Genomic DNA, 24161 nt, shown 5'->3' with positions numbered 1-24161 from the left:
TGTGATAGGAATCAGGCATTTTTTAAAAAGTGTTTGAAAGTAGATTTCTCTATTGATGAGCTGTATGTATACTGCAGTATACTGCAGGGGATTCTACCACAGGTCCTATAAGGTGCTGATGAGGCTTTTGGTTCTTTGGTTCAGTTGCCTCATATGAACTGACTGTGCAGACTAATAACACACCCATGCATCTGCACATTGCAGAGGAAGATTGATACTAGTGGGCTTCCTTCTGGCTTGTCTGCATTTACTGGCCATCTAGAGTTGTCCCTGATAAGCTTCTGCAGAATGTCAGAATTCCTAGAAACTCAGTACGAAAACCACATCAGTAAAGAGTATTATTCCCTCTAAAAAGCAAACCTTGGCCCTGGTAACACGGGAGGTTTAGGTCCGGAAGAGGGACGGATCGGGGACGCAGCAAACGGGTGCGATCACACCGCAACATCTGGGAAGTGGCACGCACCCATCCCCAATCCGGCCCTTCAGGATGAAAATGCACATGAAAACAGAACCTGCAAAAGAGCAGGACTTACCCGAAACACCGCAGCACACGCGGCCGTGAGATTGCCGGTGTGTTCGTCTGCAGGAGCAATTAAGGCTCCCGGTCGAGCTGCGCATGTGCACACATGCGCAGCCAGCTACCTCACTCTCCCTTCAGTGGCTCCCCCCCGGCATCTGATCGTGCCGGGGAGGAACTGCGCGGCGGCTCAGGGGATCTATCTGATCCTGCCACCACGTGTCTCTTTTGGTGCGGCTCTAAAAAGCCGCACTTTAGCTGTGCTCCCCCCCCCGGTGTGGCAGGGGCCCTTATTTACCTCTTAGTCTTACATCCATGGCATAATATTTACCTTAGTAACCATCTTGAATTGCTGAAGGAAGTAGACAGTTCTCTTCAAACAAATAATACTGCTCAGAAGTGTGTTTATACTGAAAACATTATGATACGATTAAGCAAAAAAAAAAGTGGTGTGGGTGAGGGGAAGTTCTTTGTTCTTGATTGTTACAGATCACTCTGAGCTGTCATTTAGAAAAGGGTATCCATTCTTTGTCTTGCCATGCTAAGTGATGTCATGAAAGCTTCTTCAATAACCTGGACTGATCTTGATTAAATCATTCCTGGACCAATCAAGTATAAGCTAAAATCCTAAATATCCATCCAGAAACGTTTTTGATGTTTCTCACCATTCATATCTATCAAAGAAACTTCACGAATTATTGGAGAATCTTGGTAAGATTTTGTTTTGAGGGTGATTCCAATAGAATCCACATCAGTAAGTGAAAAGAATGTTAGAGCCCTTCATTTGTGAATGTGCAGATATGATCCTGAAGGTCTAAAGCATATAACAAGAAATTGGAGAAATTGGATATTTGAGAATGGAAATTGGTGGTCTTCCAAGCAATATGGGATCTGAAAGTGCTAAATCCTTTAATAAATAAACCCTGATTCAGACTGGAATGTCTTGGCTTGATCTTAAAGGTGATACTATGCGGGCCTTCTAAACGATGACTGGCCTTAAAGATAATTATCTGTGCATTCCAGTCTTGCTTCTGCCATCGGTAATGCCTTGGGTCTAAATGAAATAAATGTTATTTCCAGTGCAAGTATATTATATTTAGACTAGCCTCACTCCCAAGGATTTTATATAAACTTTGCTGCTTACTGAAACTACATGTGTGTGGGGGGGTCAATTTGCTGTGAAACCTGCTGGTCACAGCTGTTTATGTACATGATCATATTAAGGTGATCCTTTACATCACAGAATGAACTCATGCTCAGTTTGTACAATCAGCATTGATAACTCCCTATTCCCTATTTATCACTGTTGTTCAGTAGAAAAAAGTTTTATAACAGTTTTCTTCCGCATGTTGTTGAGGTTGAAACACACAGTGTTTCACTCCCTCAGAATTTTGATTACAGTCCAGACTCTGTATTGGGCAAAACATCTTTGTTTGTACCAGTATGGAGCAATTGTTTGGCTAATTTGGAAGAATGGAAAGGCCCTCTGATTGAATATCTATAATCTATGCTTTTGTGGTGGGGGGCAGATTTAACTATTTCATTTGGAGTTTATTGGCTTTCACTGGCAGCAGAATGCCCATGAACTTCTTTCTGTCAGGATGAGTATCCCATCCCATTTCCAACATCAGGCTGATAATATAACTATGCCCTCTCTTTCCCATCGACTTCACATTAGTAAATGCCAAAGTGAGCTATTAATGTAAGGTAACAGCAGCAACACAGTAGGCTCACAGGGCAAGTTCATTTGGAAAGCAGAGATGAATGTTGGGAGGGGAAAGCTTTGGCTTCCTTTCCTGAATACCTGTTATATCTGCAGACACAAGCATTCAAGGACAGTCTGCATAAACGTTACCCACTGGACAGAGCGAACCGATTTAACTAATTGATTGATTGATTTATATATTAAATGATTTATGATTTTATATCTATAATACAAAATGATTTATATTAAATGAGCTATATATTCAAAAGCATGATTGGGAAATTATTGATTTAAAATAAGCTGACTTTCTATTTAATTCTTGAATAAACATATATACATGGCTGCTTCAACAACTTCAGCTTCTGCTGGCGGTTAACTAGAACCTACCTCTTTGCTATTCGAAAGCATAGTCTTGGTTTAGCTGCCTATATATATTTTTCTCCTAGAGAACTGATACTTGTTTATAATGCCGATTATGCACAGGTCTTTCCCTTCGCTTTCACTGTGCATGTCTGTCAGGTTTTCTTTGTCATTCTGCATTGATTTTCCTCCCTTCAGCACTCAGTTTGCTTTCTGGTAGCTGTTTCCCCAAGTTGTCTGAGTTTTCGTGCCAATTTTTTCCTTGTTTCGTTTCCAAGCCAAAGGTAATTCAAAAGCGTACAGATTCCCTCAGTTTCTCCCCGCCCTTTTGCTGCCCCTTGAAGGCCACTCCCCCGCTCACATCGAGGTCATTCTGCCCATTCTGCACCTTCTGCCATCCTCCCCCCTTCATCGTTTTACAAGCTCCATTTCCCCCTCATTTAAATTTTTTATAAGCAGTATGAATCTAGTTATATGAGACTTGCTAGTCTCAGATCGCTGAATAAAAAAAATTTAAGCGATGGGGGAAGTTTAAAGGAGCTGGCATTGATTTGAAAGGGGGATCAAAGAGGAGGCAAATGGCAGCATCCCCAGTGCAAAAATAATAATAATAATAATTCTGTACTGCATGCAAACGAAATAAAGGGGGGGATCATCAACACAGAATGAAATTGGCATGAGATGTAAAGAGAGAGAGAGACTGGGATGGGAAGCTTTGGATCCCCCCCCCCTTAATGCTTTAGTGAACAAAGTTTGGTGGCGAACCATTTTGGCAGTTTCTGGAAGCCTAACATTAAAATGGCAGCTGAGCCGCATAGACCTTCTGCAAACCACTGAACTTCCACACCTGTGGCTACAGACGGGAGAGGAGAGTCACCATTCCCAGATCTGAGGCAGCTTGGAAATGGACAAATGACCTTCCTACCCTCAAAGACCGGGTGCGTACCTTCTTCCCCCTTTTTGGTTTCTCAGCTTTATTTTTGCCGGGATGGCTCAAGACCGGACAGAACTTCTGCCAGAGGACTCCTCCCCATACAAAAATACAAAGTGTAGCGGAGTTGCAGTTGACTTTGCACAGGTGCATGTGCGCACACATACATGTTGCCAACAATCACAGCTTGCAGTGCCAGTGTCCATGGGTTCATGCGTTCTGTACAGTGACATTTTCCACATATTATGAGATTGTATGACTCTTTCCTATTTTTCATAGTGGCCAATAACGCACCAGAGTGTTGCTCGGCAATATGGAAAATGGGGCTTCACAGACTCTTGTCTTTCAAAAGCAAGTCTGGTCAGTTTCAACATCGGATTTCCCCACCTTTGCCTGTGTTTCTTTCCGTTTCCTTTCATGCAATGAATGAACACTAAAATGCATGTGCAAAACCTGAACCAGGAAGATTTAAATGGAAGGCACTTGCTAGACACTACTGCACAGCTACAATAGGGTAATTGTGCATTATTATTATTATTATTATTATTATTAATTAATTAATTAATTTATTTATTTATTTTAAAAAAAACCCTTTGGTTAACTCCCTCCACATCACACTTTGTGACATTGCACCCCGATTTAGAAAAGAGCATTTTAAAAAATTGTAGCTTCAGAATAAATCCACTGGAGGAAGAAGAATGGTGTATAAGACATGCTCAGAATCCGAAATCAAGATTAAAGGCTTACTGCTCTGAAAATCTGCAGTAAGATATGTGTGTATAATGGGCCAGTGTAATTTTGAAATTAAGAAGTTCTGTTTGCCTCTCTCTGCAGACATTTAAGGACACAGAGGAAGACCATTTAATTAAGAACTATATACCCAGAACTTTCCAGACATAATGGTTGGTGGGTGCAGAGCAGAACAGTATTTCATCATGGCATGGATAGGAGATGCCCAACTAGACTGATGCTTCCTTGCCTTAAACTAGTAATGCATAGTTGACTAATTGTAGCAGAATGTAGACAGGGATGTATGCTCAGATGCATACCCTGCTGAAGTCCTGCCCCTCCCCAAACCCCACCATCCTGAGGCACAACCCTTCCTCCAGGTATTTCCCAACCTACAGCTGGCAACCTTACTTTCATCCAGCAACAGGAAGAACAGATCCTTGCTGGATTGGAGTCTTTCTGATGTGAGGTTGGGTCCACACTTCAACCACTGTGAAAGGAAAATATGGGAAGGAAAGGAAAGGACTATGGTTCCTCCTATATTTTGTGATCTCCTGTTGTATCTTATGATTACTCCACCATATAGAAGGTATGGGGTGACTGAACTTCAGTGTCCTCTTTCTCCTTTGACTAAATGCAGCAAGTATCAGAATCATTTTGCCATTCCTGCATATCCTTCTTGGTTCATTCTCTTCACTCTTTTCAGGCTCTTTGAAGGAGCCTGTGCTTATACACAAGATTGGCCGGCCTAGGCCTACAGATCTTTCCCTGCCAAATTATTTTACTGTCTAAGATCAAGCTTGGAAGGGAAGGGAAATTGGCAACAGTTTCAGACAAGCTGGCAAAAAGGTTTGTTTGGTTGTTGTTGTTGTTGTTGTTCAGAAAAAAAATTAGAAATGTTTCTTCCATGAGATTGGGGTGGAATTGGCAAGGGAGGGAAAGACCTGTTGCAAATTTGTACCAGGTGTGGGGAAACTGAGTAAAGAGCCACCCTTCGGGCTACCATGACCATGATCTAAAGAGAAAGTATTTGGCATGTTTCCCTCCAAATAGTGTTTCCAACTCCAGATTGGGAAATTTCTGGAGATTTGAGGGTGGTTTTACATGGATTCCCTGGGTCTGATTACAGATGTGCAGGGCAGTACACATGCACATGGGTTCTTTAATACTCTGTGTATATGAGGGTCAAATTGCTGGAGATACCAGTGAAAGCAAGAGACCTTTGATTGAATAAATGGAGTTTTATTGTGAATAAATGCAACAGATCAACACAGAGAGCGCTAAGAAATAGAGCAGTGATCGATAATGACAAGAAGGGGGTTGGATTTAAATGAGGATGATATTCACCTGAATTCTGAAGTCTGGAATCCACGTGGCAGAATCCACGTGGCAGAAGGAGGACACAGCCGACCAGCGGTTAGTGTCAAAGGCTCAGACAGAGTCTGAGTGTACACTCTTATGGGCTCCTCAAGAGCTATACAAAAGTTGAGGAACGGTGTGCCAGTTTAAATATGTTTTGGGGAGCCAGGGGTGGGCTGGTTTGGGGTGTAATGAGCAGCCAGATTAAGCTCGGTACATGCAGGATGCTTGGCTTTCCAAGGTTCTGAAAGTCACCAATGTTTGCGTTTCTATGTGTCAGTGGCTCGATGTTGAGTGGGAAAGTGTGCTAGATCCTCAAAATTACGTCAGAGGAGACAGTGCAGTTTACCAAGGCGGTGCTGGGATCAGAGGAGATAGGATTAGGGATTAGTAGGATGACGAGGCTGGCTATCTCTGTTGATTGTATCCATCATGGGATCCTGTGTACGTGCTTGCTTTGATACTCCTATTTGGAGTATCAAAGTTCCTAGTCTTTTCTGTCTCCATGTTGCCTGCCTGTGACAGACCAATGTGAGGTGTGGATCCTAGGTCTTACTGCCTTTCTGGCTGCCAGGTCCCTCCAAGGGTTTTGGAGAGAGCAAGTTTAGCACAGGGGGAGGTAACAGTGGAGTCTGGGAAAGTACCTCAGTGGGGTAGAATGCCATATTGTTCACCTTCCAAAACAGCAATTTTTTCCAAGACAACTGATATCTGTAGTCTGGAGATTAGTTGTAATTCCAGGCCCCACCAGGAACTTGGCAACCCTACTTTTAATATATGTAAGGGCCAAGCGACACAATAATTTTCAAAAAAATAAGACATGTATTGGTTCAATAAAAAGTTATTGTGTAGTTCCCAGATCCAACATGGTTTCCCTGTAACAGCACAGCAGCTATGGGAGATCGTCCTTTTTAAAGTCTGTGGAGGCCCAGTTTGGCTTCCTGTGAATATAGAAAGCATAGAGCATTCTGACCTTGCTTACAGAGATATTTGGACTGTGAAACAACCACAATCTGAAAAATTATTTTTGATGGTCCTTATTTATTCTAATAATGAAGAGGGACTTAGCTAGTTAATGAACTGGCTCTACTGCTTGTGAGTGTTATTCCTTAAACTTATTCTAAGTGTACACTATCTCATGTATTGGGGATAATGCTCTGTATTCTTTGCATGAAGGGGTGTTTTTTGCTATATGATTTTTAAGGTTCAATAAATGTTTGCAGCATCTGTTCTCTCTCTCATGAGGTTCAGTCTCTGACCAGTCCCATCCACCCCAGAGAAGAACCTGTGTGGGCTCTGGGGGTCCCAGGCAGGTGCCTGGGCACTAGAATTCAAAAACATAAAGCTTAGGTCAGAAATGCTGTATTTTGTATTTTGAATAATTTTACTTTATGGTGTGTATTTTAATCATCTGTACCACTGAGGATGGATTTATGGCCAAAAAGCTTTTGGTTTTAATGTATTTTTAAATTATTTGTCGTGCATTAAAGCTTTATTAATTTAACATATGTAACCCATTAGTATTTACTCTGTTATTAGGCTTTTGGTCAACCTTCTTGGTTACCTGTTTTTTTTCTGGGTTGTAGTTTTTTCTTCCCTTTTCTGCTCGGGGTGTGAGGGGCCCAATTCAGCTCATAGTGTGAGAACAGGAGGGGATCCTGCCTCCCTTCCTCAATATTTTCCCACCTGGAGCGAATTATCTGCCTCATTTTAAAGCTGCACATGCAGGAAAGGGGGAACCTGGATCCGCCTTGTTCAGAATTGTATTGTGTGTCTTTGGCCCTGTTTCACAGAGCAAAGTCTGAACAGTACACATGACTGTTCAGAGTCATGGTGGGGTTGCCCAGGTTGTACAGATGCTTAGATAGAGAAGGTCAGACTCTTCTGCATCCCATCAAGTTAATACCTATACTAAATTAAAAGTTCAGTTTTGAATATTCATTCTGCTTTTTGCAGTTCCTTTTTGTAATATAAAGTCATGACCCTTTAGTCCTCCGCATACTTGTGTCTGCTCTCTTCATTCTGAGTCTGTTTGCAACTGTCAGTTAGCAACAATCTAGACAGCTTCATAGCAAAAACTGCTATAAGAAAAAAATGGGGAATTGGATTAATATCAAACTGAATCTTTTCTGACCATCCTTTGCAAGTAACATTGCTAAATAAAAATTTACTCCCTTCAAAGACATATTTTCAAATGATTTAATTTGCTTGTAGCTATAATTTTATTTTTAACTGAAACCAAAATATCACATTATATTTATTGCAAGTATCACTACACCTGAATCGTTCATTATTATCAGTAAATGCATTTTAATGTATGACAGTTCACAATATCAAGCAAAAAAACTCCCTGAACTTTAAATTTAAATTGTAACAAGCATCATATCTCCTTTCTTCCTCACAAAACCTAGTAGGATAAGCATCCCTTGCTTTTACACTCCACTGTAATGGATAAAAGGAAATGGAGAAGTTGCTTTGTGCTAAGAATCTGCTTTTGGCAAGAGCACTCCCAATTTGCCCTCTCTCCCTGCAGTTGACCTGGTAGATGAAATAGTAGATGTGTGTATGATTCTAGGCATGCCTTCTCCAAAGATCAACATTTGTACACACTTTAGTCACCTTTTATACGTAGTGCTATTGACATTAACCAGAGAGGCCAGCCTGACAGTGCTGTACTTTAACACCAGCTAAAGAGTTGCTTTGCTCTACTTGCATGGTTTATCTAAAGGGATTCAGCAGAAAAATCACAAGCCTAATTGTTTTCCATCTAAGAGAATTCTCTCCATAGCATACTTTCCTGTAAGGTAAGAGGATTACTATGAAGGCTGAAATTGACATAACTTTGAAAGCAAGGTCTAAAGAATACTCCCCTCCCCCAGTTTCAAAGTATCTCCTCTCCCATGTACAGATGTGTTGGATAGGAAAAGGGAGGAAATGACAGACCAGCAGGGTTGCTGCAGTCTGGATAAGGAGACCCAGAGGTATGCAAGTAAATTGTGTTTTTTAATCATACACTCTTAAAACCACCCCAAAACTTATGGGAACAGAGAGCTTTACATATATGCACCCTTCATGTGTTCAACAAATAAAGGCAGCAGAGAACAGTGTACAAATGTGAGCCATAGGGGTTGCTTTCTCTCTTTTTGCATGGGTCCCAAAGTAGGGTGGAAGAACTGGGCTGAAGGATGTGTGTCTTCAGCTATGCATCCTTTGAATTCAGTTCTCCCCTGCCCTACATAGAAATATTTGAGTTGCAAGGAGAACTGGGGAGAAGGTATAGAACTGCTGCTTCCAGACAGATCAATTCATTCTGAGAAACTCATCTGTAGTGTGAACACTCTGCTGACTCTATAGATTCTGGTTCTTGTCTCCTGCTTGTTTGACCTTTTTCCTTGCCACTGCCCTAGACTGCCTTGCCTTGTTGATTCCTGACTTCCGGCCCTCGCCTCACTTATGTTACATCCACAGATTTCTTGCTTATCTCTGTCTCCCTGACCCATGTTGTGAATTTGGACTCTTACCCGCTGCCATCTGCTGCATCTGACACTACCACAGAAAAGCCCAAGGAGTATGCTGAGGACAAGTTTACCATTCCCTGTCCCCTGACAAATTCTCAGTTCTTCAAGGTTATATTCTGTCATGGTCCAGTCCAAGAATCTGTTTGCAGCTTTTAAAATATTAGGACAGAATTGGCTCAGTAGGAACTTTAATTTCCTGAGGGAGGGAGGCATTGCTGACAGTTCTCTGTGTTAAAAATGGGCAGATTTTAAAATTGGAACACCACATGCATGTGCATATAACAAACAGACCACCCCCTTATCCTGCCTAGCAAATCAGCCAGAGGACTGACGATCTCTGTTGCTTTCTTCCGCAGTATATCACAGCCAGTGGTGACACTTCACTGCCACAAGCATATATGTATTTGTAAATACAAGGTGGTGTTTATAGCATGTGGTCTAAAGTAAAAAAAGAAATAAAAGCAACTTTCTGATGCTTGAAATTACTGCAGAAATACCCACTTGCGCTGTTTTTAACAGCTGGTATAAGTATTGTCTAACAAAACCAGACTATTGATCCAATCAATAGTTGAATGGTTGCTCATTTGTAAATTACCATGATGACCACTTAATTAATCTCTGCTTTTTAGTTAGAAGAACTAAGAAATGCACTGGATAAGACCAGACAAGAACTGGATGCCACCAAAGCACGCCTTAGCTCAACCCAGCAGTCTCTGGCTGAGAAAGAAGCACATCTGGCCAATTTAAGAATAGAACGAAGAAAACAGCTAGAAGAGATACTGGAAATGAAGTGAGTACATTTTGATAGAGTTCAAGGATGCATGCTTATGTTTGCTTTCATTTTCTGCTGTCTCTTGTGCTTTAACTATGCATATATCCTGATTCAAGAACCAAGTGTCCATCCTTTGCAGACAGACTTGAAACCTGTCAGTTCAGCTGAAGTGCTGCTTGTGAGCTGTGAGGTTTTCAGATACACAGAATGACCACTTTATGTATTTAACCTGGGTATTTCTATCCGATCTGCCTGATTAAAAATAACAGTTTACAATGCAAAGTAAAAACTGTATTAAATTTAAAACAATAAATGTAACAGTGATGAAAATGAGAAAGAAAACTTAGCAGTAAAATAAAGAATGGCCCCTGCCACACGGGGGGAAATTGATGCGGCCAAAGTGCGGCTTTTTAAAGCTGCACCAAAAGAGACACGCGGCGGTGGGATCAGACAGATCCCCTGAGCCGCCACGCAGTTGCTCCCCGGCACGATCAGATGCCGGGGGGAAAGACACGGAAGGGAGAGTGAGGCAGCTGGCTGCGCATGTGTGGGCATGCACAGTTCGGCTGGGAGCCTTGAATGCTTCTGAAGACGGGTGCTCCGGCGATCCGACGGCCACGCTTGCTGCGGTGTTTCCGGTTGGTGCTACCTTTTTGATGGTTTATTTTTACTGCGCGCTTTAGGCCTGAAGAGACCGATCGGGGACGGGTGCGCACTGATTCCCAGATGTTGCGGTGTGCTCGCACCCATTTGCTGCGCCCCCGATCTGTCCCTCTTCTGGGCCAAAACCTCCCATGTGACCGGGGCCTAAGTAAACCAAATTAGGTAAAAGCACCGAACATAAAATAGACATACTTGGCAGGCACCCAAAAAATGGTAACTTAGGCAGCAGGCAAATTTGAACAGGGAGAGTATCCCATATGGCTGCCAACCTCAATGTGGGACCTGGAGATCTCTTGGAATTACAACTGACCACCAGACTACAGAGATCAGTTCCGTGAAGAAAATGGCTGCTTTGGAGGGTAGACTCTGTGGCATTATAGTCTGCTTAGGTCCTGCCCTCACAGGTTCCACCCTCAAATCTCCAGGAATTTCCTAACAATGAAAGGTGCTTTCCCTGGCAGCTACCCACCTGACCATTGTGGAGAGTATACACTGAAACACCTCTGATGTAGATCTTAACTGATAAACTGATGTTTAAAAATCCTGTTCCAATGTCTCACTATCCACAGTCTCCCTAAGTAAGCCATCACATTTATTTAGACTTCCTTCTGCAATCTACACTCACAAATATGGACACGGCCTTCAGGTTGGTAGCAAACTCTGCCAGGAAATACGTCTTCTCAGCAGTGTTCCCTCTAAGCTGAGTTAGTGTGAGCTAGCTCACAGTTCTTTAGCCTCCAGCTCACAGATTTTTGCCTTAGCTCAGGAAGGATGGCTTCAGAGCAAACTAATTTATGCAGTAGCTAAATCGCTTGCTCACAACTTTAATGCCAGTAGCTCACAAAGTAGAATTTTGGCTCACAAGACTCCACAGCTTAGAGGGAACATTGCTTCTCAGGTGAAAGTATTGCAAGGCCAGTGGCTGTTGCTAGTTATAATCTAGGAAGGCCCCTCAATTGTTTTACATCACTGGTTGAAAAAGTCTTTGTCTCCTGCAATCTCACTAAATATAAGTTTATTTTCATCAATTAAGCTTTCAGATTCTATTTTAGGACAGTTTTTTAATTAACTTGTTACCTACTAATGATATAGGTTGAAAGAATTTTACTTCACAGTTTTGCACATCAGAGAGTTATATTTCTTTTTGTTCTGTTGCTTTGAGGCAAAATATTATTGCTTTGATGTAAAAATATTATTAGCAACAAAGAAAGGCTGCTCTGCCACAGGTGGTCGTGGAGGAAAGTGCCATCAAGTCATAGCTGACTTAGGGTGACTTCGTAAGGTTTTAAAGGGAAGAGACATTCCATTGCCTGCCTCTGCATCACAACCTGGGTATTCCTTGGAAGTCTCCCATCCAAATGCTTAGCTTTTGAGGTCTGATCCGGCTAACCTGAGCTATCCACAGATACCAGGTTTAAAAGATATAGGGTTTGTCAAAGGAGATTTTAAATAGCTGGTAACCATGACCTTCATATATTATGTCTAGTACAAGATCATGTTCCCAAGGAATGCTGAAACTGTTTTAGTCTGTGTGAGGGTGAAAGAAAGATAAATGGTAGTCATTTATTATTCATAGTTTTAATGATTTGTAATAGTACATTTTCCATAAGAAATGATCAGCTGCAAAGATGATAAAAGTGTAGTTTGTGAAAGCTTAATAGCATCCCATAGTACTGCCATGCCCGTTCTTAAGAAACAATTGAATCACATTTTTCTCCCACCACCAGAATAAGTATGTATAGAGTGGCACAGTCATTGATGTTGTATATTTGTCGCACAATCTTTAATGCTGATGGACTTTTTGCTAAGAATGAGCCCAGTATATGACTGAAAGAAGGAATAACAACAGGAAATTAAGGAGATATTGTTTCAAATATGAATTCTAAATAAATAAATGTCTGATGAAGACTATGCACATATAATAAGTGATTTTTTAAAATTATATTTTAAATGTTACCTAAGTAGAGATCTTGAAAAATGTGAATGCCAGCTATATAGATGAAAGCATGAGGGTTAGGGGATTCATAGCAGTAATGAATATCATGAATAAAGCATTAGAAAAGAGCAAGAGTCTGAAGAAGACTCACCTGAAGAAGTAAGCAGTGACTCGTGAAAGCTCATACCCTACCACATATTTTGTTAGTCTTTAAGGTGCTTCTGGATTTTTGCTCTTTTTTACTGCTACAGACAGACAAACACAGCTACCCATCTTGATAAATAAAGTTTATGTTTTCTTATCTGTTTTTCCTATAGTCTGTATGGATTTTCGTAAGTTAAATTCTAAAGCTGAAAACAATAAACGTTGACATCCAATTTTTTTGCCTAGCATCCAGAGAGCTCCATTATAGGTACTCAAAGCCAGTAATCACCCAGTAAGAGTTTGGCTTGATTAATCTGAGCCACGGCCCTTTCCCTGATCCGTATCACAAACTGTTTTTGCTACTCCTCTTAGCTGCAGAACTAGCTTGCCTTGTGCCATTAGGAGGATGTGTTCCAAGAAACGTGTCCATTGCCAGCTTCCGAAGGCTGAACTAGTTCTGCATTTATTTATTTATTTTAGTTTGCAATGAATGGCTTGGATCCATTGGAGCATTTTTGCAGACAGAAGGATTTCTACCTATGGAGCCTAATTTACCTCCTCTTATCACTGCAGGCAAAAATGCTTTATGAAATGCTATTCATGGGGGCTTGCTGTCCCTGCAAACTTCATGTCCTTGGTGCAGTTCCCCAGGGAGAAAGCATCTATTGTGGTGGACCCCAGGTTTTCTTGAGGATGTCACGGATCAGTAGCAGAGCAGCAAAGGTCCCTCCTCCAAATATCACTCAAGCTGATGTTAGAAGTCTTTCTAATGAACAACTTTGTTAAAAGACCATGTGTGTGCTCCATCTTGCTAGAGCTGTTATGCACACATGCTTTTGGAATTAAAAAAAAATACTGTCTCTGGCAGAAGAAGTATCATTGACAGCAGCAGAGGAGGGAAAATGGACGGCACTGTGGCTGAGTGTACTTCTAGATGGGAGGAAAGGGGGAAATGTTCTTTTTATTTTACTGTTCTTTGCATAGGAACTAGATAATGCCAGATAATGCTTAATTAGCACTGCTAAGAGCTAATATGGCATTCATTAAAACAAGCAGAGAACCCACAAAGATTTGTAGGGGTCAGTTAATTATTCCTTGTATTCCCTTCCCCACAGTGTTTTCTCTTTCCTCCTGGCAGCCCCTATATCCTCTCCCCTCTTCCTACTTCCTTAGCTCCTTCTCACTCACCAGGGAACTTCTCTTTTATCTGCTCCCGTCTTCAGCTTTACTCTTTATTTACTTCATTTATACCCCACCTTTCTCCCCAATGGGGACCCAAAGCAGCTTGCAATGTTATCCTCTCCTTCGTTTTATGTTCACAACAACCCTGTGAGATAAATTAGGCTGAGAGAGAGTAACTGGTCCAAGATCATTCAGGAAGCTACTGTGGTGGAGTGGGTACTTGATTCTGGATCTCCCAGATCCTAGTCTAGCTGCCTAACCACTACAACCACCCTGGCTCTCAAATGGTACCAAATACTGAAAGGTGGCAGTTTTTTCCATCTCTAATACTTATAATTTTGTGATGGGAATTTATTCAGTTTATTTTTAATAACTTGCCAGCCCAAAAATATCCAGTCTTAACTACTACAATGTCTTAACTACTACTACTAGTACTACTACTACTACCACTACCATAGAAAATGGATACTGCTAATATGAATTAATTTAGAACAATTTTGATTATTAGGACAATAATTTTGATATGCATATATTACATATAAACAGACCACAACAAAAGAAAAATGTTGTTATGGCTATGTGCAGTTTCATTTGTCATTAGGTTTTATATGTTTGCCATTTTATTATTGTGTCTGTTGGCTTATATCAGATATGCATGAATTGTGTACTTAAGAGCTTTCATTATGATTTCCTCTGCTTATATTATGTCAGAGGCTTGAGCCCAGCTTTCTTTTCTAACCTTCTTTGGCTTATATTGCTAAGATCCATCATAATTTACTGTGTATAATCAGTTGTCAGATAGAAGACAACTGCTTTAATTGTCATAACAAACCCTTTTTTAAAAATGGAAGTAGTTTATAAGGCAGTGGCTCTTGAAATTTTAGGCTACTTTCCTGCTCCCAAAAAAACATACACAGGAACCTGACTTTGTGTTTTAGTTTTCATATTAATATTAATAAATATATAGCATTACTGAACAATAAACTGTAAAATGGCCAAGCAAACAAACCCTAATTTGCTTTCAAGACTCCAAGAGCCTCACTTCATGCACTTCAACCTCCCGGTCTCATTACCAATCTGTAAGAGAATGGCAAAAAAAAAAACTGAGAATGAAAGAAAGTGACAACTTAATTTAAAACTTACTAGCTAACTCTTTTCACAGATATTTGACATGAATATTTATTGGAAGAAAGTAGTTTGGTAGAAAGGTATCCATCTTCTTGTATGTTGATTGCTACCATAATGTGAAAAGGAAAAACAAAAACAAATGGACAAATATTAGTGTTTTCAAGGTTGGTGCAAAAATGCATGTATTAGATGTTTTCCTTTTTCTCCCTTAGACTTCATGATTTGATATTATTATGTAATTTCCGTGGGAAGATTTTTTTATATACAGTACACTTTCTTTTATTTATAGTTGTAGTACCTGTGCAGTCCCACATGCGTACTGCACACCTGCAAGTCTACCACAGAGAGGTTTTTGAAGCATTTCAACAACATTTCTTCCCCAACATTACCTCTACAGATCTCATTGCCCAGACAATGACATAAAAAGCTCTATTGAAGAAATGTGGGTTTTGTGGATCAAAAATTGCCCATACAGACAACCGTGATAAATGTTTGCTATGTCTTGGTGAAGACATGACTTTCTTGCACTGCTCAGTATGTCCACAGTTCATGGAAAAAGCAAGGCATGACAGAGTTTCCTGCCTAAAACAAGATCTGTGAGGAAAAAACTCTGTCTGGCCCTGCTCCATAAAAATGTCCAAGTATAACTCCAGTGCTTACTCCTGAGAAATGGGTTTGATCATCTTTGGTTCCAACATTTTTGAGACTGAACCCGACCACCTTGGTTCCATCCAACACCCCAAGCATGGACCCCAGTTCTGCTCCAGCATCTCTAGAGCACAGCTCCTCAACGCTACCATTGAAGAAAGCTCAGCATAAACAATAACACTTGGATAAATCATTTCAAAAAAAGGTATCTGCATCAACCCTTTCCCATCCTAAGGACTTAGTTCATCATGGATCAACCACTGAATCAGTCCAAGAGGCAATCTCCATTCTGAGAACACGCCCTTCCCTGTGTCAGAAGGTGAAATAGCGGAATTGAAATAGTCTATTGCTTGTCATCAGCCAAAAAAAAAGTGGATTCTTCTGCTATCAGGGTACCTGGAACCTGAGCTCTCTTGGAGATGCATTTCAGTTTCCTTGGATGGGGGGCCTACTCTACAAGGGTTTTCTACAAAATGAGACAGGAATGCACCTTGACCATACTAATTGCTCTCTTTTGGCCAAGGCAAGCATGGTTCCTGACAGTGCTCTCAATGTCCCAGAACAGGTATGTCATCCTCCCCCAGGAGAACAACCTCCTTCTTCAAGGACCATTCCTACACCCAAACACTGGCAGCCTACATTTGGCAGCATGCTCATACAATGACCAAACACTATTTTTCTGAGCCAGTTAAACAGGTGCTGCTGAATGCCAGGAAACCATCAACCTAGCCATCCTGCTCTGTCAAATAGAAATGCTGTTACTCATGGTACAAAAATCAACACTTGGACTCATGCCCCCTAGAGGAGTTCAAGTACCTTCTAAACCTAATTCAAGGGAGACTTTCATCTACCTCCATTACGGTCCATTTAATGGTTATAGCCTGTTTCTTCACCCACACTGAAGGGAAATTATTATTCACCCAAAGAGTGCAAATTATTCTTAAAATGAGTTATTAAACCAATTTCCTCAGGTTCAGCCCCCAGTTCTTCAGTGGAGCCTACCTATCACTGCTACTGCTGAAACTCACAGGCAAGCCATGTGAACCCATGACCACTTGCACCCTATACCTGCTTAGCATGAAAACAACATTCCTGATTGCCATAGCATCAGCCAGAAGGGTCAGCTATCTCAAGACATTATGACAAAACCCTCCTTTCCTCAAGATCTATGACACCAGAGTTGTGCTTCAGACCCTGCTCCTATTCTTCCCTAAAGTGACCACTAAGTTCCACTTGAAACATGATATCCACAATGGCAGGACCAAAAAAGAGTAAGCTTCTCACTCACTAGATGTCCATAGAGCACTCCTGTTCTATCTGGACAGGACAAAACCTTTTATGAAAGATGATAACCTATTTAACTTATTCTTGGGCACGAAGCTGGATAAAAAAAGTGTCATCACAACCCATTTCTAGATGAATAGTCACGTGACTCAAATTGTGCTATAAACTGGCGCAAGTTGACTGCCCTCTGCAACTTCATGCTGACTATAGTCAAGATCAATCTGCTTCAGCTGCATTTTACTGTCATCTCTTTGTAGACTCTGTCTGCAAAGCTACAGTGTGCTCATCCTTGTTCCCCTTCACCAGACACTATTCTAGGAACATCGATTCCACAAGAGATGTAGCAGTAGGAAGAGTGGTACTACAGTCTCTATTCAACTAAGAGCTCACACCTGCCTTCCTAGACTTGGTAAGTTGGCTCTGTACTCTCCCATGTGGGACTGTACAGGTACCACAATGATAAAAACAGGGTTGCACTTACCTGTAATTGTTACCTGACTCTTGTCAGCTGAATTGAACTTTTTTGCCTTCCCTATCCCATTGCAGCCCTCTGATCTTCCCAAAATGCTGCTCTTGGGGGCTGCAGTGGGTTTAAGAGGCAGAAAAGTTCTGTTATGGTTACGGAGGCCTTTTGTTAACGGGAACCAAATTTTAGATCCAAGCCATTATATCGCCTGTGTAGGAGATTCTTTTTGGTGAATTCATTTAATGGCTCTGGTAAAACATCTAAGGACAAGTAAAACCTCATGAGTCTTTCCCTGAGAATAGGTTTGGGTTGCCATCTCTGGCTTGGGAAATTCCTGGAGATTTGGGGGCAATGCTTGGGGAGGGTGGAGTTTGGGAAGGGGAGAGAGCTCAGTTGGGATGTGATGCCATAGAGTTCACTTTTCAGATTTGTCATTTGTAGTCTGGAGATCAATTGTAATTTTGGGATATATCCAGGCCTTATTTGGAAGCTGGCAACACTAGAACAGGTCCCTTTACTTGTCCTGGGAAAGACCTGTGGTAAGTGATTAGGTCTGATCATGTGATTGTTAGCCTTTAAATAGTACACAAGTGCACTGGTGTGAACCACAGAAACACACATTCACAACACTGGTGTAATGTTTAAAAGTTACCTTGATGCACTCTTTCTTAGTATCTCTCATAAATTAGCTTATATGCACAAGGGGGAAAAAATCTTCAACAAGAAGCATTGCTCCATTTTTCTTCCACTGACCATGGCTTTAATGTATGCAGCTTGGTTTATTCACCTCAAACTCCTCCACCATTTATTCAGCACTGATAATGTTTATTGAATGTTGCCTTGTGTCTATGCGATCCAAGAGCACTGATTATATACCTTGGCTGCTACTGATGCATGGGTTTCCCGATAGAGCCTCTTTTTGTGATGGCAATGAAACCGATCCCTCTATGGAAAGAATCCAATTTCAGCCGATGAACTGGCAGCTCTAGATTATTATTATTTTTTTTTAAAAAAAACCCAAGGATATATATTCTACAAATGATTTCCTTTGTTCCATCACAAGTTCTGTATACTCCAGCTGATACCCTGGAAATTATAATCATATTTTGATCTGTATCCATTATGATTTGGAGAGTTAAGTATGCATTTGAAAACACATGGTAAAGAAAACTGGTATAAATTATTTCAGCAGCAAATAGTGTTTTGTTACAAGAATTATTTTTCTTCTTCAGTGCACTTGAATATATTTAAGTACTCTTTCATTAAATAGGTATGTTGATTGTCTCAACAAAACCTATTCTTTGAAAAGTAGAACACTTGGTTGGTTTTTTACAACCTGTGGTGTGCTTTCATTTAATTGTAGGATCCATGCTGAGAGCATAGAGAGTCATATCCCAAATTAAATACAAACAAAACAGCAGGATGTTGATACAACTGTGACTTCCACAGGAAGTAGTTAGGATGGTAATGTGGCCTCCTTGGGATTTTGGTGGAAAGTCTCCATGACTCCTATTTCTGCCCTATAGACCTGTACTGCAGCATGCTTTGAGTAATGTTTTTGACACCAACTTGCTAGTGCTGTAAAGATTTGAAGAATCCAAATGAAAGCTTTGTACTTAAAAAAGTGAAGAGTTAAAAAAAAATTAAAGAGACAGAAGGCAATAAATTGCTCCTCTTCAAGAATAGTTTGACTGAACCATTTACTTTGAAGTCTGCTGCAGTCACTTTAAAGGTATGTGAACTGACACCAAATTTCTGGCCTATTTGTAAGCATCTGATTACCAGGATGAAACATGTTTACCTATTACTTTTTAGCTTTACATTCCAAAATAATTTTCAAATTCTCATTATAAGAATAAAGCCAGAAAGTATGCCAAGATTTGCTTAGTGCTATATTTTTAAATTAGTGCTTGATTACAGGAGCAGCCATTACAGTAAAAATAACCATTGCAGTCAATGACCAGTTTGTGCTTTATACACTGAAACCACTATCCTCCCTTTCATTAGTATCCATGCAGGGATGATACCATTGCCCCTAGCCAGGGCTTTCTTTTTTTAAAAAAGAGGTGCCAGAACTCTCAAGAGGGAAATGAAGTTTTCAATCTGTATACTGAAAACTCACAAACTTTTAACATTTTTAAAATAATTTTGTCGAAGAGGTTCTGGAACTCTGTCCTGATGCATTCCCCCAGAAAAAACCCTAACCCCAAATGAAGACAACCATACTTGGATTTAAGTACTTTATTTAAATGGTTGATCTACACTGGCCCCGGGCATACGGGCCGGCTGAAACGCGACTACGCAGAGCCGCTCCAAACTTGCGACGCCGCGGCGGGATCCCACGGATCCCCTAGCCGCGGCGCATCACTCCCCGGCACAATCAGATGCCGGGGAGGAAAAGTCTGAGGGGAGGGGGGAGGCTGCCGAACTGCGCATGCTCGGGCATGCGCAGTACGGCTGGGGGCCGGGATGCGGCGGCGCAAGGACGCGCCGCCGATCCCACAGCCCTGCCTGAGCTGCACCAATGGATGCAACCACCTAGAGAGGTGGTTGTATTTTGCGGCGCAGTATGGGCGGTTGGGCCGGATCAGGGACGGAGACAGCACGCTCGCCAGATGTTGAGGTGAGATCGCGCCTGTTTGCTCCGCCCCTGTTCCGTCCCGCTCCCGGCCCAAATGGGCTCGTATGAACGGGGCCACTATAAGCTATCCCTAGGCAGCCCATGGCTATTGTTATTTGGGTAAATCCAACTTGACTGAAAATTCAAGCAGTAATTTTGCTAACTTTGTTTATTGTTGCTTACCCATGAAAGGTGTCAAGTCTCACCAGCTTCCCCCAACATGCCACAGAAAAGATTTGGTTGATTCCAAGTTAAATAAAGCTATTCAGTCAATCAGCAACCGGATTACAAAATATAACATTTGAGTCTAATAGCAAAGATTCCTATTAAAACAGTACAATGTAGTTCGAATGGGATTGAAGAACTAGAAGAAAAAAACACTTTCTCCCTAATAGAGGTCACCTGCCGAGCTGATCAATTAGACCACAGCTGTACTACCTCTACAAGACTGCCCTCCTGACCATTTTTTTTACACATTTTGCAAAACAATAGAAATGTGGAGGCCTTCCTAATTGCGTCAGGGAGACTGTTCCGTAACATGGGAGCCACCACAGAGAATTTGCATGAATGGGCAACTGCTGATTTTACCTGTTTGCAGGATGGCACCTTGAGAAGGCTTTGCTCTAGTGAGCAAAATAAAGCAGGAGAGGTGGACCTACAGGTATGTGAGTCCCATTCCATTATGGGCGTTGTAGGTCAGAATCTTGAATTGATTTGTTAACTAATCGGTAACCAATGGAGCCTCTATGGAGTTGGAGTGCTGTGCAGATTTGATTTAGCATCCAATAGTAACCAGAACATGGCATTCTGTACCAAGTGGAGTTTTCAAGTTGTCCTTATGGGCAGACCCATGTTGAATGTATACTTTAGCCTTGAGGTATCCATAGCATGGATCCACTTGATCAGGTCAGCTGAATCAAGGTAAGGGGCCATCTTCCGAGTTAAGTGGAGTTTGTAGAACACCTTTTTTGCAGTTGCATCTGCTTGCTTCCCCAGCAATCAAACTTGATCCAGAATGACCCCTAGGGTCTTAACCAAGTCAGTGTGATACAACTGAACCCTGATAGATGTGTTGAGTCCCATGTCCTTTGAGGCCTTGGCCTTCCCAATCAACATTACCTCCATTTCAGTCCTCTAGCCATCTCCCAAACCTTTTCAGATTTCCCAACTCTCTAGTAAACCAGACATTGTGCTCCCCACTTTTATGGAGTTCAGTTGACCCTTGCTGACTCAGCCTTGGGATTATACTGGATCCAACACTACTACTGGAGAAGCAAGTTAATGAATTTACAAAAAAACCCTCTTCCAGTACAGTCCAGCCTGGAAGATGGCCCCCTACCTTGATGCGGCCAATCTGGCCACCTGGATCCACGCCACATTAACATCGAGACTAGGCTACTGTAATGTCAAAATCAACTCAGAGACCCCAGTTGGTACAGAATGCTGCAGCTCAGCTGTTATCGGGTCAGAGCATGCACATTACTTCCATTCCATTGGCTGCTCATCAGTTACTGGGTTCAATTTAAGATATTGGCTGTCACATACAAAGCCCTTCATAGCCTTGAACATTCATATCTGCAGGACTGCCCCTCCCTCTATGCTCTGCCTCATCAGCTATCTGAGCAGAGCCTTCTGCAGGTGCCACCCTGCAAATGGGCAAAATCAACAACTGTCTGAACATTTGCATTCTCCATTGTGGGACCCACCTTATGTAATGGGCTGTCTGATGAGATCAGCAAGGCTCCCACTCTCCTGACTTTCCACAAGCTATGCAAACCTGATTTATTCCGCAGGGCTTTTCTACTCAGGTAATAGAATTGTACTGTAACAAAATGGTTCAGAAAGTTACTAGGGTAAATGGTTAGGAAGTATGATCTGTACAACTGTGTATAGTTTATATCGCCTGTTGCAGTATATAGGAACCTACTATGTAATTTTTGCATTGTTTAAGGCATCATCTTAATACTTATACATTGCTTCAGTTCTGTTTTCAGAATTCTCCTTGGTTCCATATTTCTACAATCCAGACCCTATTGCAGTGTTTATCGTGTGCCCCATCCTGTTTATTGTCTTGACTTACTTTGTGTAATCTGTCTTGAGTCCCAGTTAGAAAGGCACACTATAATTAATGTATACAGCATGCATAAGGGAGCCCGTAATAGCTACATTGTTTTACAGTATGCTTCCTGGCCCAATTCAAGTTGCTAGTTGTAAGATTTAAAGTTCTATGCAATCTAGAGACAGCTTGCTTGAAGGACTGTTTCTTCCATTATGAGCCTGCCCTGTTCACCAGTTCATATCTTCCTAGTGTCTCTTTCTGGTTGATATTTCCCTATGAACTATCTCATCCACCACAGTGCAAATCACAGTGTTCTTTTTTGGTAGCATTTCTGGTATTATGGAATGTCCTCACAGAGAGTGTCTTTTTTTGTCTGTTTTCTATAATAAGAGTAAAGCCATTTGTTTCAGTCATACAATTAATAATAAAAGCGATGTATTACTTTGAGGGGATGTTGTGTAATATTTCTCCCTTTTTTCAGTTTTAATTTTTTGTTGTCTATGGATCAGGTTTTTAATCAGCAACCTTGATCCATTATGGTTGATGGGACAGGCAGCGTAATACATAGTTTAATAAACAAGTTAAAACAAAAACGTGGAATTCTATTGAAATTAGGGGAAACTGCTTTGCAGAACTGACAGAAACTTTTGTATATTTAACATTAGTGAATTAGTGGAGCACAAAGAGCCGTCTTTCCCATACTGCACCATTGAATGTTCGTCCGATTGAAAGGTTATACTTGTTAGCTAAGAGCTTTGGAAGAAGGCGTCTGAATTCAAGAATATCCAGCAGTTGATTTTATTGTACATGGATACAGAATTGAGACCTGTATGATAAAGAGTCATCGAAACGAACGGTAACTCGAGAAGTTCGTCCTGTCCGTTCATCTTGATGTCATCATCCCTTGTTTGATGGTGCCTTGCTGTTAAGAACAAAGATTAAACATCATGAAGCTCATCAGTATTATAGCTTAATCATTGTCTATTATTCTTATAATTGTGTGCACTTTGCAGCAACTGTTCTGTATATTGTCATTTCATTGCTGCCCCCTGTGTTGTTATACCATTGAATGTTAGGGCAGATTGCAGAAGCTCCTAACTAGGTGGCCGAGGCATGGGGAGGTATGCCTCACTAGGCTTGCTGATCTCCACACGAGGCCTGGAGTGCTTCTGGAATTACAACTGATCTCCAGACTAAAGAGATTAGCTCCCCTGGAGAAAATGGCAGGTAAAGAGGGTGGACTCCCATGTCATCACGTCCCTGCTGAACTCACTCCCTTCCCCCAAACTCTACCTTCCCCAGGCTCCAAACCCCAATCTCTAGGGATTTCCAAACCCAGAGGTGGCAGCCTTTCTCCTCACATGCCATCTTGCAAGGTAAGCTGCAGAAATGCAGGATGGCAGAGTGTGAGAATGCACATAACCTTCTCCCATGTCACTCCTGTCTGTCTGGTGCCTTAAGTCTGAATTTGCTTCACTTGGTAGTTAAACCAGCTCTGCCTGGCAGTGCTTGGAGGACCTGAAGCAGAGTGTACCATGTAGTTTATCAGCAAGGAGGCTGAGCCACTTGCTTATAAGCCATTTAGTACATTCTGCTTGTCTGAGTTTCGAGCTATTAGCAAAGACATGGTTTGATAACTTTGCCATGAACCTCTACCTCCCGAAGAAGGAGGAGGAGGAGACTGGATTTATACCTGCTCTTCACTCGGAGTCTCAGAGTGGCTTACAAACTCCTTTCCCTTCCCCTGCCCACAACAGACACCCTGTGAGGTAGGTGGGGCTGAGAGAGCTCTTTCCAGAACTGTCCTTGAGAGAACCGCTCTGACAGAACTATGGCTTGCCCAAGGTCATCCAGCAGCTGCAAGTGGAAGAGTGGGGAATAAAACCCGGTTCTCCCAGATTAGTCTGCACACTTAACCATTACACCAAACTGGTGTGAATGAACGTGAGCAAAGCTATTTATGAGTAGAAGAAGAAGAAAAAGAGGTGGATTTATACCCTGCCCTTCACTCAGAGTCTCAGAGCAGTTTACAATCTCCTTCCCTTCCTCTCCCCACAACAGACACCCTGTGATGTAGGTGGGGCAGAGAGAGCTCTGAGAGAACTGTGAATTACCCAAGGTCACCCAACTGGCTGCATAC

At 41.6% G+C, this 24161-nt stretch overlaps 1 protein-coding gene across 1 annotated transcript in view; it reads left to right on the top strand.

Moving 5' to 3' along the window:
- Window positions 1-24161, top strand: part of ERC2 (ELKS/RAB6-interacting/CAST family member 2) — a 654659-nt gene that overhangs the window by 490099 nt on the left and 140399 nt on the right. Inside the window, exon 13 of the mRNA XM_015410044.1 lies at window positions 9749-9909. Within this exon, the coding sequence (XP_015265530.1) occupies window positions 9749-9909 (161 nt within the window). The remainder of the gene's footprint in view (window positions 1-9748; window positions 9910-24161) is intronic.

This window comes from Gekko japonicus, unplaced genomic scaffold (genome assembly GCF_001447785.1).
Source record: "Gekko japonicus isolate JY-2015 unplaced genomic scaffold, Gekko_japonicus_V1.1 scaffold259, whole genome shotgun sequence".
Lineage (NCBI taxonomy): Eukaryota > Metazoa > Chordata > Lepidosauria > Squamata > Gekkonidae > Gekko > Gekko japonicus.
This window is presented reverse-complemented; position numbering and strand designations above follow the sequence as displayed.